The sequence below is a fragment of the Ursus maritimus genome, unplaced genomic scaffold, assembly GCF_017311325.1.
Source record: "Ursus maritimus isolate PB19 unplaced genomic scaffold, ASM1731132v1 scaffold_33, whole genome shotgun sequence".
Classification (NCBI taxonomy): domain Eukaryota; kingdom Metazoa; phylum Chordata; class Mammalia; order Carnivora; family Ursidae; genus Ursus; species Ursus maritimus.
Genome location: NW_024425897.1, coordinates 28,629,395 through 28,643,001, shown reverse-complemented (window position 1 = coordinate 28,643,001; position 13,607 = coordinate 28,629,395). Strand labels below are relative to the sequence as shown.

The 13,607-nt window shown below is 55.0% G+C and overlaps 1 protein-coding gene across 2 annotated transcripts in view; it reads right to left on the bottom strand.

Moving 5' to 3' along the window:
* ADGRD1 (adhesion G protein-coupled receptor D1) overlaps positions 1-13,607 on the bottom strand; it is a 126,040-nt gene that overhangs the window by 100,355 nt on the left and 12,078 nt on the right. For both annotated transcript variants that reach the window (XM_040620049.1, XM_040620050.1), the window contains 2 exons: positions 12,418-12,540; positions 188-367 (listed from right to left, as the gene is read on the bottom strand). In XM_040620049.1, coding sequence (XP_040475983.1) covers positions 188-367; positions 12,418-12,540 — 303 coding nt within the window. The remainder of the gene's footprint in view (positions 1-187; positions 368-12,417; positions 12,541-13,607) is intronic.

Sequence of the window (13,607 nt, the reverse complement as noted above, 5' to 3'; positions counted from 1 at the left end):
CAGACCGCACGTGGGGCAGGTCCCATCAGCACCTTCCCTCCAGGACACGGAAGCTGAGGCCACGTTTCAGGCAACCCGAGGCAGGCACACAGCAGGGGTGGAGGGAGCGCGGGTGCCCGGCTGCAGGCAGGGGCCTCTCGGGCAGGTCTTTCCGGGCAAGCCCTGAGTGTAGAGGCCGGGCCCTTACCTGGCGGGCTGAAGGTGGCCTCCCACGTCATGGCGTTCTCCCGCGTGTACAGCTCCACGGAGCCCTTGCCGCCGCTGGAGCCGACTCTGAAGCCGTCGGAAATGACCTGTCCCCCGTAAGCAAAAGGGGTCGGTCTGGACTGCTCTCCTTGTGTCTTCCAGAAGAAAGAAAACGTGACCCCTGAGGGAAGGAAGGGGGCAGGGTCAGGACTGACGGACAGCAGAAGGGACCCCCTCAGAAGCAGGTGGTTCTCTCCACTCCTTACTTTTCATTTGAAAAGCCTTTTTTTCCTCATTCTAGAGACAACGCATGTTCAATTCAGAAAACAAAGGTAATAACAATAGGCCATATTTATCAAAACCTCACTAAGTACTGGACGCTTCCCCAGGAATTCTGAACAAATTATCTCCTTCGATATGACGGAAACCCAAATGAAGACACTGAGGCCAGCGTGCCCGAGGTCACCAGGCCAGCATTGGGCTTTGGTCCAAGCTCAAACCTTACGGCCCCAAAGCCCGCAAACATCAGTAACCTACGCCATCCTGCTCTTACTCCTCCTTTCTGTCCAGAAGTGTCTTTACGGCAACTCCTTCTGAAACCTTTCCTGCAAGCACATTTCACAAAGAAAGGAAGCACCTCACGCGTACTGGCTTGTAAACCACGTCTTAAAAGCACTCACTGCCTCACAACTCATCCGCTGTCCGTGAGTACACTCACACGCCATCCTGCTGTCTACACGGCATCACAGTCGAAGCCGGGACGGCTGTTCCTTCAACTTCCTACGCCCCAGACGGAAGCGGACGCTAAACCCTCAGATTCTGTCCTTCAGGGTACGTTCCTAGTGGGGAATTTCCGGTCAAAGGGGAAGCCCACTTTTAAGAGTTTTGACATTTAGGGTAGTAATTTCCCACAGAGGCCCAGACGGGGGCCCCGCAGCTAGACTTCCTCTCAAGACCCCATATCGCATGGTGGGGACGGAGGGGTCTTTGCTCAGGTGCGGCTGTGCACGCGCTGGACGAGCTGGCTCCGTGCTCGCTGCGTCTCACCTGAGAGCAAGTCCAGCTCTCGGCGGCGAAGACCCCGTCCCACAGTCACCCTGCAGGCCCGGAGCTGGCCGGAGGCTCGGCTGCACGTCAGGCTGCCCGCCGCTGCCTTCCAGAGCTTGGACCACCCCTACCCTGCTGGGCTGACTCCAGTGAGATTTACCCTTTCCTTGCACACGAGTAAACTGTGTGTGTGCGCGCACGCGTGAGAGAGAGACAGGCAGAGACAGAGTGTGTACGCACTCGTGCGAGTGCTGAGCTAGAGACCTGCGTGGACTTCGATGGGAGCTGGAAATCATCCCAGCTGCCCCACCCCTCCCAGTCTGGCCCAGGCGGGCGAGGATGGTGCCCAGAGTTGATCAAAACAGGCCCATGACTTGGGCTGTGAGGACAGGGGTGGAGGGCCGTTTGCCCCGGGCCTTATTTATACAAATGGCACCAAACTTAGACTTTGGGCCCTATCTCCAAATGAGATTATGGACACAGCCCGAGTCACCGAATCAGCAGACATCTGCCATCACAGAGAAACTTGCGTCCTGTCACCAACCACCTTTACTGTAACGCCTTACGGACTGACACGTGTGTTACAAATTGTTGGAATGTCTTGTGACGACCAGACTGCATTACGCTTGAATGTCCTGTGACGATTATGCTTTTGTGGGCTCCGAGCCCTAATTTGGTTCATGAGAAGCATGTAGAAAAGCATCATTTTATAACCCCGGTTTGCAATTTCTCCATTTTTTTTTTAATATAAGAGGAATCTCAAAATAATGGCAGGGGTCTGGACCTCTCAACCTCGGAGAAGGTAGGGTGGAACTCCACCTCATAGGGGTGTGTGCTTGGGGCTAGGGAGGAAAGCAGAGGGCCCCCAAGTGCCCTGAAGGACGGGACTGTGGATGGACGTCTGCTCAGAGGCGGCGGGGGTCCCAGGACCCTCCCCAGAGCCCACTCCCTGCATGGGGCCCAGCCATTCCTGCCCGCCTGGTGCCCTGGGACCGGAGTCCAGCACAAACCGCAGCCCTCCTGCCGAGCCTCCCCGCGGAGCCTCCCAGGTCTCAGAAACCCCCCTCTCACCGGGAAGCAAACACACGCATTGTGAAATTTTTGTTATGAAATGAATTCCCAGAGGGTGCATGGAAGTTAATTTTTTCCAAACACTTTGCTGCGTTTAGAAATTCCTTGTATTCAGTCCCATCTTGGCCAAATGTCTTTCTGTCCAGGAAGAAAAAGAAAAATAAGGCAGTTGGTTTGGCGTTAGGTAAGGGTGGACGCGAGGCAAAGAAGGCTGCCTGTAAGGCGAGCATTTCATTTTCACCCGCGTAACCTGCACAGTAATCGCTCCTCTCTGGGGAGTGGCTTTATCTTTAAACATCCGTTCACGTCTTCCCAGAGTCTCAGGAGCTCACAGGGAGCTTCTAACGCCGGCGTCCCCGAGGAGCTGCAGACGCCCGGGTCATCAGCACAGGGAAGAAGCAAGCAGAAGGGAAGAGAAGTAAGTGTGCTGATTGACAAGTTCTTTCTTCGTATGAGCAGTAAATTCGAGTCTCTCCAAACAGGTAAAATGAGGACAGGTCTTTCTCAGCAAGATGCAGAAAAAGAAAAGGAAAACATCATCCAGAGGCCACAGGAAGAGACGGGTGCATTCGAGCGCAGAAATACAAAATTCTGCAAGGCAAATAATTTACCGTAACCAAGTCAAAAGGCAACTGGCAATCCAGGAAGAAAAAACTACATGTGATACATTTAACAGTCAAGAAATTCATGTCCTTACGATGTGAAAACAACTTGACAAAGAAAAGCCTGATCAGTTAATGGGAACTTCCCAGGAGCCAGAAAGACTGTGCTAAGACTCGCACACGTATTAATTCTTAATCCTTCCAGCAACCCTGTGAAGCAGGTGTGATCCGTGTCCGCATTTTACAGGTGGGAAAACTGAGGCACAAAGAGGCCATGCAGCGGGTGGCAGGCAGGACTGGAACTGGGCAGGGTGGCCACAGGGTCTGCACCGGTTATCACAGCACCGTCCCACTCTCCCCCCGGAGACCGCGTGTGTTCCGAAGAGCGTGCGCTCACTCAATTAAACTACAAAGATACTCGGGAATTGCAGCAAGAAAAGAGTGCACAACAAAGCCCCGGGCCAAGCAGGGAAGTCTTGGTGAACACACTGTCCTCTCCGTGTCTCTGTGCTAGGCGGGAGGACAGCTGGCAGGGGTGGGGTAGGGGGACTTTCTGGGTAGAGGTGCAGCCTTTTCCAGGCCCGGGGACTCAGCACGGTGTCCCGCATGCCTGTGGTTCAAAGTGGACCCCAGTAGCTGCGAGTAGAGGACCACAGCCACCTGTAGGCCTTGTGGCCGGCGTGGCTGCGCCTGTGTCTCCTGGGGGAGCCATCCTGCCCACCCCCATTTCCTCCGTCTGGGTGGGGCCGACCACACATCCCAGGCCAACTCCGGGCGGTGCCCATCAGTGTCTGGACCGACTCTGCTCCCACCCGTGGGGCGCCCTCCCGAGAAGAGTCAGAGCAGGGAGAGATGCGTGTTTCTGCCAAGGGTGTTTGACCACCTGCACCCAGCCTGACGCACACCGCGTTTCAAAGCAGCCACGACGCCTCGCATCCCATTTGCTCCCATGCCACGTGACCCCGCCACTCTCCACCAGCCCTCAGAGCCAAGTTCCGCACCTGTCCTGGGCCTGACTTGACCCAGAGGGGACAGCAGAAGTGACCCTGGCCCAGCCCCAGCTGCAACCACGGTCTCGCGGCTTCCGCCTCTGCCTCTTGGCGCTCTGAGCCCACACGGAAGTCCGGGCCACACACGCGAGCACAGAGGTGCCAGAGTGAGAGGGAGGGAGCCTTCCAGTGACCCCGGGGCTGGCCGTTCTCTGACTGCACCTGCTCGAGGCCCCGACTGAGAACGGCCCCCTGAGCCCAGCCAGCCCACGGAACTGGGAAAAGCAACGCCAGCTGGTGTTTCACGTCGCACAGCAAGAGCTAACCAGACACCATTTTACCTGCGGCCATTTGTTCCTCGAGCCAATAAACTCCCCCTTTCACTTAAGCCTAATTGAGCTTCTATTGCTTACAATGACGCTTGACTGACATTTCCCTTCCTAACCCCGCTGTCCCCCCAGACGCCCCCACAAGGAGGTGCACATGCCTCCCTCCTTCCTTCATGACTAGCACATTGGGTCGAGGGTTCAGGGAGAATACCAGAGAGGCCACTGCCGTCCCTCCATCCTCTCCTGCTTACAAAGGTACTTGGGTCCAGCCGGAGGTGGCCTGTGCCCAAGTGAGGCCATGACACAAGGGAGAGCCGTCTGTCTGTCCCCTGGCGGCCCTGGCAGCCTGCTGAGAACAGTCTGCACGACAGTTACCCTGAGCCAGAAGGGCAGGCTCAAGAACGTTCTAGAGTGGGAAACAAGTTGTCCACGTCCAGTGCCTCCAATGTCACCTCAGCGCCAAGCTCAGGTCTCAGAGAAGACCTGTCTCAGGGCTGCAGCAGAACACGCAGACTGGGGACATCACATTTTCTCACCTCCCCTGACCCTGCCACCTGCCAAGGCCGGAGAAGCTCCAACCCAGAGGGACACAGACGAAATCGGAGGAAGCAAGCCCCTCATTGCTTCCTTCCTTCCTTCATCCCGCAGATGTTTATGTGGTGGCTGAGCAAGGGGCTGCCGACGGAAAGGTGCACAGAACCACAGGGTCCCCGGGTTGCTGGCACGCACCACCGTGCAGGGCAGTGGACACACAGACATGGAACGCACTCACACGGGAGTCTCTTCAGTGACCCCGGGATTCAGTGTCAAGAAGGGACACGGGGGCCATCCGACCTGAAGACCAGGAGCGGCTTCCCGGAGCGGAGGGGGTCCCTTTGGAATTGAGATCTAAAGGAAGGGGCGTTCCCAACAAGGGAGGGGCCATGGGACATGGAAGAAACCCGATTAACATGGTTTTGTGGCAGCACGTGGTGGGGGAGGGGAAAGAGAAGCAGAGAACGAGGTGCAGAGCCCGGGCCTCTAAGTGTGATGAGGTTCAGAGGGAAAGCGGGGGCTGTGCCGCGGCCCGGGTCTTCCAGCGGCACTGCAACAAATCACCACCCAAACTGACCACCTCTCTTCCACTTCCGGAGGCGAGAAGTCTCACGGGGCTAAACTCAAGGGGTTGGCAGGGCCGCCTTCCCTCGCGCAGCCCCAGGGGAGGACGTGTTCCTTCCCTTTTCCACTCGTGGAGGCGTCTGCATCCCTTGGCTCAAGGCCCTCGTTCCCCATTCAAGCCACCTGCGAATGTCTCTCTTGGACTTGGCCCTTGGAGGACCCCTGTGATTACCCTGGGCCCACACACGATCTGGGACCCTCGAGGCCCCTCGTTAATCACACCAGCAAAACAGGCGAAGGGTACACGGGAACTGTCTGTCTGAGTCTCTGTAACTGCATGTTTATCTAGAGTTAGCTCTAAATAGAAAGGATTTGAGAAAGAGGAAGAGCCTTCGTGGGGTGGGGAAGGCCTTTAGTCTGAGTTGGCTGGTTCACTTTGACAGCACATCCCAGGCCAGCAAGCTGTGCGTTCTCCCGGTTTCGGGGGAAGAGAGGCCTCCCAGAACTGGGGCCCTGGTTCCTTTGTCACATGAATAGACGCTGTCATGGGGCCCTCCCAACTACTGGGTACTCAGTGGGTTTCCCTGCAGTGCAGCCCTGTGCAGGAGAGGATCCGGGCGTGCAAGGCTCCGACAGGGGTAACACCTGCCAAGTGCTTCCACAGAGCACAGGCTGGGAGCAGGGTGAGCCTGGCAAGGCCTTTCTGGAAGCTCCTGACCCCTGGGGACGGTCGACCAGCAAGCTCGCCACCTCTGGTCCCAAACCCTGATCTCTTAAGACACTAAAATGTGATCTCCGTCCCTGCACGTCAGCATAGTGCTGCTGAAAATGACATTTTCTACCTCCGTATTTTTAAGAGTCGGTAATTCCACAACCTAGGGTCCGGGACACCTGCTCCAAGAGGATTTTAGCACTGAGACACGCCTTGCCACGACACGAGTCACAGCGCGAGAGGCCACCGCCTCCTCAGTTGTCTGCTCTTCTGACTGTGACGAGGGGTAAATCCATCCGCGTGTAAGTAACGATCGCGAATCCCCACTCGGCAAAGAAATACCACGTCTCAAGCGGAAGCCTTCAGTGGCAAAGCAGAACTCAGTAATGCACGTGTCTCCCATTGACCGGAATTATTAGTGGTTTTCAATTCATGGGAGGGACATAGTTCCTTTTTCAATTACAACCAAGGGGGTGAAATGGAAAGAAAAACACGAAGTAGGATAATAGTGCAGGTGGTATACATATATGGGTACAAATTATAAAAGTGGCTCAAAAGTGAGTAAAACTTAAGAATCACTGATCTTCAGAAACATTGCACCACGACTGGAAATGCAGATAATTGCATCATTCAGCCCAAACCAGATAAAGTAAGTGATCCTGCCCCGGACGGTTCTCTGGTGTAGACACCATCCCACCTGCCACCGCGCTGGGCGTCGGGTAAGCTGAGTTCAAGGATTGGCACGCCCCCTTTCTGCCCACATCGGGGCTGTGGTGATAGAATCAAGTCTGTCTGTGCAAGCTTCCTTGGTACGATTTTCCAGCGATCTACTGTTGTCCATTCTCGAGACTATGGAGGCCCATGTGCCAAAAAACACCAAGAGAATGAAGACTTTCTTATTCATCCTAAGAAACATGGAACAACTGAGGAGGAAAGAGTATGGCTACATATGGTTGTCCATGAACACAAGAGGTCTTTCTCCGAAGGTGGGAGGTGAACGGTATCGACCCCGTGGCCTAGAGCACAGTGTCTTCCCTCACAACATCTGACTTTGACTCGGCACCAAGAGGCCGTGAGGATAGTGAAGCTTCAATACTATATCTTCGGGGTTTTTTTTTCCCCCAGGTCCGTAATTAGAAGACGAGAAGTAACAGCCAAAGAAGGTGAGAGGGATGACACCACAAGAAGCAAAACACGGAGAGAAGAAGAGCCGAAGGTCATAGTGGTGGAGAATCTGGACCACCAACACTGGGTGACGGATGAGGATTTCCATCCTCAGGCATATCTGAGTTTGAAATGGTAGGAGAACGTGTGATGTGTGGAATGCAGTGAGAGACACGGCAGAGACACAACGGGACAGCGTCTCTCGGACTCCACTGTGCACGACAGAGCCTGAAAGCTCTAAAGCCCATCCGGCCAGGAGGACAGCATCCATGAGCAAGAAAGCCAGGTGGCTTCACAGAGAAGCTCAGGCTGTGTGCTTTCAACACGCACCACAGTGCTCCGCAGAGCAAGCCTTTTCCAGATCAAACACTCCCTTCTGCCCCCCACCAACAAAAGGCTCTCCCCAGCTGCTGCTTCTCACACCTGTCGCAGTGCGACTCCCTCCCACGCCACCATCTCCCAATCACTGCCACGTTCAGAGAGCGCCAGCTGTGGGTGGCGTGTGCCAACCAGCCTGGGAGGCAGCAGAGAGCGCCAGGGACCCGGGAGGTCAGGACAGTACGACCTATCCGAGGGGCACCCCTCAACCCCAACCACCTGCCACCAGGTGCGTGGGAGTATTGTTGGATTTTCTGAATTTTTAAAAAGAAGTCAAAAGTGCAGTTTCTTTTTAACTAAAATGTCTCTCATATAGGAGTTGAATATTAATTTAAAAATACGTATTTAAAGTACCGTGGGAGGCTGTTTCTGCAAACTTCCCGAGCTGGGATATTTGGCTAAAAACAGTTTAGAAAGCTCATTAAAATGTAAAAACCACCACGAGGACCCACGTAATGCTACCAAACAAAACACATTTGCCGCATGCTCAGCCATGGCCAATTTGGGGACAGGGTCCATGGGAATCACCTGGAGGTCCCGGATAAAAATACGGGTTCCCAGGCCTCATGCACAGAGATCTGGATTCAGTGGGTCCTGGACTGGAGCCCGAGAGCTTCGGCCCTCAACCATCTCTGCAAGTGACCCTGCTGCCCGTGGTCTATGGACGATACTCTGAGACTCACTGCACAGCGTGCTGCCTCTGCACCTCAGTTTCCCCATCTGTAATGTGAGGGTACAGGTGGACACTCCCCTGAGGACCATCTGCCCCACACACTCCAACGTCCCCGTAACCCCAGACCATCCCGGGAAGACGGCGGCTGGATCCACGCCCGGCCTGCCTCTGCCAGACCCCTCTGGAAATGTCTTTCCTGAAACTCCATCCCGCAAAGAGCTCAGCCACTAGGACTTAGTAACCTCATGCAAAGTGGGAGAAGGCACCTCAAGGCTGGGAAGGAATTGCAGCTGCTGCCACCGGCCTTCGGCAGCCGCCCGGTGTTTACAAGCAGAGGAAGTTCTGTGCGGGAGCGGAAAACGCGGGGCCGCTGACGGGGAGCAGAGGTAAGCGGGGGAGCGCAACAGCGAGGCCGTCTTTCCTGAGAGCAGCCGATGTGATTTAGAGTTGAGCCGGTGTCAGACGTAATGGTGGAAGTCACTCCAGGGGGAACCGGTCCAAGGTCAGAGACAACTTCTAAAGGTCGGAGAACAAAGACAGGACGGGCTCCTTCCAGAGCGGTGAGCGGCCCGTCAAACACGACGGAGGAGCGTCTGAAGGGACTGAAGCACCAGCTCAGTGACACCTAGGAAGCGTGTGTGATGCTGGTTTCCATCCCCGAAAATACAGCGGTGACCAAGACAGACACAGTCCTGGCCGCACAGAGCTGCCGCCATGCAGGGAAGACGGACGATGAACAGGCCATCCCCCGCCGTGCACGAGCTGGAGAGGAATGTGCCGCGAGCCTCGGGAGCGCAGACGGCAGGCCCCACCTGTCTGGACATGACACCCGAGCTGAGCCCTCAAGGTCTATGGGTGGGCGAAACAGGTGCTAGAACATTCCAGGAAGGGTCCCTCCCTGCGCCGAGCTTCCCCACGTGTGCTCTCGCCCGTTATGGGGAATGGAGGACAGACATCTTGTCCTGAAGGAACACAGTCCTCAGCTTCCTGTTCAAGAATGGCCAGGCACCCAAATAGCCTTCTTCCCTCCAAAGATCCTCAAAAGCTTCCCCAGTTTGCACTCGGTGCCCATGAGAAACTTCCCCAGAAGCCACTGTTTGCCAAGAGGCCAGACCCACGTGAGCCGACAGAAACGCAGATGGAAGTCGGGTCCGGCAGGAGCAGGCGTGGGCGCAGGAAGTGGCGGTGGGCAGCCTGGCCGAGGGCACGCGGGGGGCGGTGGCTCGGCTGCTCGGCCGTTTACTCCTTTTTGAAAAGCTCAGACTTCAACTCTGCTGCTAAAAAGGTCCTTTTTTTCCTCTCAAAAATCAGCCAAAACCATGGATCGAGACCACAAGAGAATTTAGAAGTAAGAAATATAAAAATAGTTGACCAGGTGGACTGGGAGTGGGCAACGTCTCTCTCATTTTAATGTTAGTTTTTATCACAAAAGTAATGGATTATATGTCTGAGCCCACTAAGTATCACGACCAAAAAAACCCAGAGAAACAGAGACAACTGCGTGGAGGAGGACGGGATGGATATATCGGGAAAGGCCCCACATCTCAGGTCCCCGCATCCTTCACACCTGACCACCCCCTTCCTCACCATCATTCCCAACATCATTCCTAAAGTCCAGCCGTTTTTAAAGCTCGCTACCTACTGAAGTCCCCTCCCAAACAGTAGCTAGGAGATCCCATTTCTGATGAGCCATTTGTGTTCAGATAAAAACACAACCATTAAGGTCTTTAACTGCCCGAGGTCACCTGAAATCATCCCACACACTCGGTGAGCTGCGGGGACGTTAATCTGGAAAGCGCCGGGCACACCTTCCCCGGGCTCCTCTTGTTCTTCTGGACCCAGGAACGCACACTCACGCAGGCTGTGGGGAAACTGCCGAAGCGAAGGACACAGGTGGGGACGCGCGCACTGTGGTCCTCGGAGGTCTCACGTGCTCAGCTCCCTGTCCCCAGGAAGCTGGCATGCAGACAAAGGGGGGCAGACCGAGAAATGCCCGACCTCCGTCCGTATCTGCAGGAAGCCTCACGCCAGCCCCGTCTCCGGGAGCCAAGGGCCATGTAAGGTTTCCTGGCTTCATTTCATATCTGGCCCTACTGTAAAGAAAGGGGCCACATGCTGGTTTGAACGGCTCCAGGAAACTCCAGCACACAGGAAGCCGCTATCAGCGGGGGACATGAAGCCAAACTTCGCCGCTCTGCCTGCCACCCTGTGCTCTCGTCTGTCTCACTCTTTTTGAGGATGAAATGAGCTAATATGTGTAATGAGATCGGTCCTGTGATTGTCACGTAGTCAGCGATCAATAATGCTGGGTCCTTATTGTGGGTTCGTCCCCCTGCAGGGGCGGGGTTCGCCCTCCAAGCAGGCAAGCTGGGGTTCCCATTAAGGCCGATTCCCTGGCGAGAGGAGCTGAGTCTGCAAACATTCACCCAGGGCTATCGCCGAGGGGGCCTCTCACAGCCGGACTGCACCTGCCAGGAGCCTGGTTCCTCCTTCCTGCCCCACAGCGGCCTCGTGAGGAAGGACTATCACTGACCCGTTTGACAGATACGGACTCAGGTGAGACAGTTGCCCGAGGTCACCGTGGACGGGACGAGAACTGGGACCGGAGCCCATGCTCTCACTGCGCTCTGTGTCCCGGAGGCACCATGACGGTGAGGGCCGGGGAGGCAGTGATGGTCTGGGAGACGGTGTCCCTGACAACGGGGGGCGCTATGCAGTTGCCCAACCAGAGTCAGTGGGGGGAAGGGGTGCTTTTTCAAGAGAAACTGGAAATCCGTATATTTACATGAAAGTTTTCTATTTTTCCACATTGGCAGCTTGTTCGACATTGTGTAGCTCCTGCCAGACCGCACACGGCCACAGGCTGGAGCCAGCCCAGAGCCCCGAGTCTGTGGTCTCAGAGTTCAGGTAAAACTTCCCAGAGCATTGACTCCCCCGTGGCCCCCCCACGGGCACCCCCACAAGGGCTGGTGGTCCCTGACGCCCCCTATCATCGCAGTTCCAGGGACCCATGCCGCCCACCTCCTGAACAACCTACGTCCCCCCTGGGAGCCAGAGCAGGGGAGAACCTGTCCCAAGAGGAGCCGCTCCTGGCCGGCCAGGCCCCCCAGCCTTCCTGCCCTGCAGGCCATCCTGGTGGCCACAGCTGAGTCCAGGCTGTTTTTCATTTAGAGAAACAAACAAACCTGATGTGTTTATAGGGCTGTCTGGACTCCGGAATGGCTCGAACACTGGGTTTGTAAACCTGGCCGTGGTTTTGGACCTCAAAACCATTTCTCGAAATTCTGGGTTCTGCAAAGTCCAAAACATATCCTCCCCCACCAACATGTTTTTGCCCTGTTAAGCTTTTGTTTGCTTTTCTTGGAATGAAGGCCATATGTCCTAAAATTATGCATGACAAGTTCATCACAACGTTGTTTTGAGAAGGCCTTTGGATGTCCGAAAGGCCTTCGCTTTCAGACAGGCTTGCATTAAACTCTTTCTTTTTTCCCCAAAATGAAAATTCTCATTCTGCCTGGGGTAACAGAACTTGAAGGCCTGAAGCTGATTTGGACGTCAGACAACTTTTCAGAGAGGTTTGAAATGCGGCCCAGATACCCGTTGTCCAGACCTCTGACACTGGAGAGCAGATCACTTTGCACAGGAGAACAGGGGAAGGGCACAGCCTGCCAACTCCTCTGTGGCCACCCCCCGCTTTGTCCAGGGCACTATTCCCACCACCGGCCCGCAGCCCCCTGCAGGGGCGGCTCCCCCACCGCCCCCCAGCCTCGGCGATAAAAGAAACAAGCCCAGGGCGGGAGTGTCACAGGCTTGCCCTGCCCAGGGCCACCGTCAACATCCGAGAGTCAGAAATAACGTGGTGGGAGCCACACCACCAATTTACTTCCCACAAAGGCCACGGCCCCGTCCAAGTCCCGATGTGACATCACCGCGTCTATTTCTATGGCGGGTTGTTTTTTTCTTTACAAGATTAGTTTGCTCTCACATCTCTGCGAGATGGTATTTTAGCTTTCAGTGTCCAAGACATATCTCTGCTTAGAATCCTAGGCACCTGCACCCCCCATCCCTCCCTCCCTTCCCAACCACAGCCCTGTGTCCGCGAAGGCTCTGCAACCACAAGGTCGCATCCCCACCTGCCAGCGCCCAGAGGAGGCCGCGGGTCACTCACCGTCAGGGTCACACTGAGCTGGGCTGCTGATGCAAGATGCTTTGTACCGGCCATAGTAGAGAAGGGTGACTCCTTTCTCCTCTTTGAGGTAAATGCCCTTGCTGACCTTCCCTTCCACGATGTCTGCGTAAGAAGAACGACAGCATTGGCCGTCAGCGATCGTCAGACTTACAAACGACTCAGACGTCAACACTGTATTACTGATGTTTATAATATTATATATCCTACACGTTAATATTAACGCTTCATATGTAACTAGTCCTAGTTTAGTTAGAAATAATATAACGAGATAATGTGACTATTAAATAACTAATTGGTCGTACTATTTTGTCATCAATTACTACCGTATTTGTACACACTACGTGCTATACGTAGCGATATTCTAATGATTCCATTGGCCGGGGGCTCCCAGGAGCCACGCGGTGACGGCCTCCTACTGTCCCGAACTTCAGCTCCGTCCACAGGCTTCAGGGGCCCCTCCCGCCCATCTTCTAAGTGAAATGCTTGGGTACATGTTTGAACTTGAAGACACTCTTCAGATAGTCCTGGCGGACTGGCCGCGAGCCCCCCTTAGCGCTCGCTGCGCCGTCCACCCTTCTGTCTGGCCCCATTCCCATGGCAAACGTATCTGACAGTGTGAGTGTGGGGTAAATGGTTTACAGGACCGATAAGTGAAGACTATAAAAACCAAGTGTGATTAGGCATTTATTATTCCCTGGGGTCAAAGTCGCCCAGATGCCTTCTCTGCCGAGAGGGCACCTCCCCGCTGCCTGTGAGCTGTCACACCGGCAGAGACGTACAGCAGGGCGACTGAGCTCCTGCGGCCTGACGGCTCCCCCAGCAGGTCTTCCAACAGCCCCGTCAAGGGGAGGACCCACCCGAAGGGCCTCCGCGTTCTCCCTTACGGTTTTAAACTCATTATTTTTTTGTTTATCTCATTTATTGCTGGGGGTGGGGGAGTCAGTACATTACAAAGTTAAATTTAATGCAAAATTAAGTTGGCAGTTGCACACTTGAGTGAGGCCATATAAACCCCTCAACAAAACTGTCTCACTGGAAAAATTAATTTTGGAAGCCAAACACCTCACAGCTGAAAGAGCAATCAGGCTAGGCGCTGTGCTAAAACCGTTGGCGGCATGACCCTGACTTATCTGAACTCTCTCTGTATGCTGCTCGGGGGGGGGGGGGTA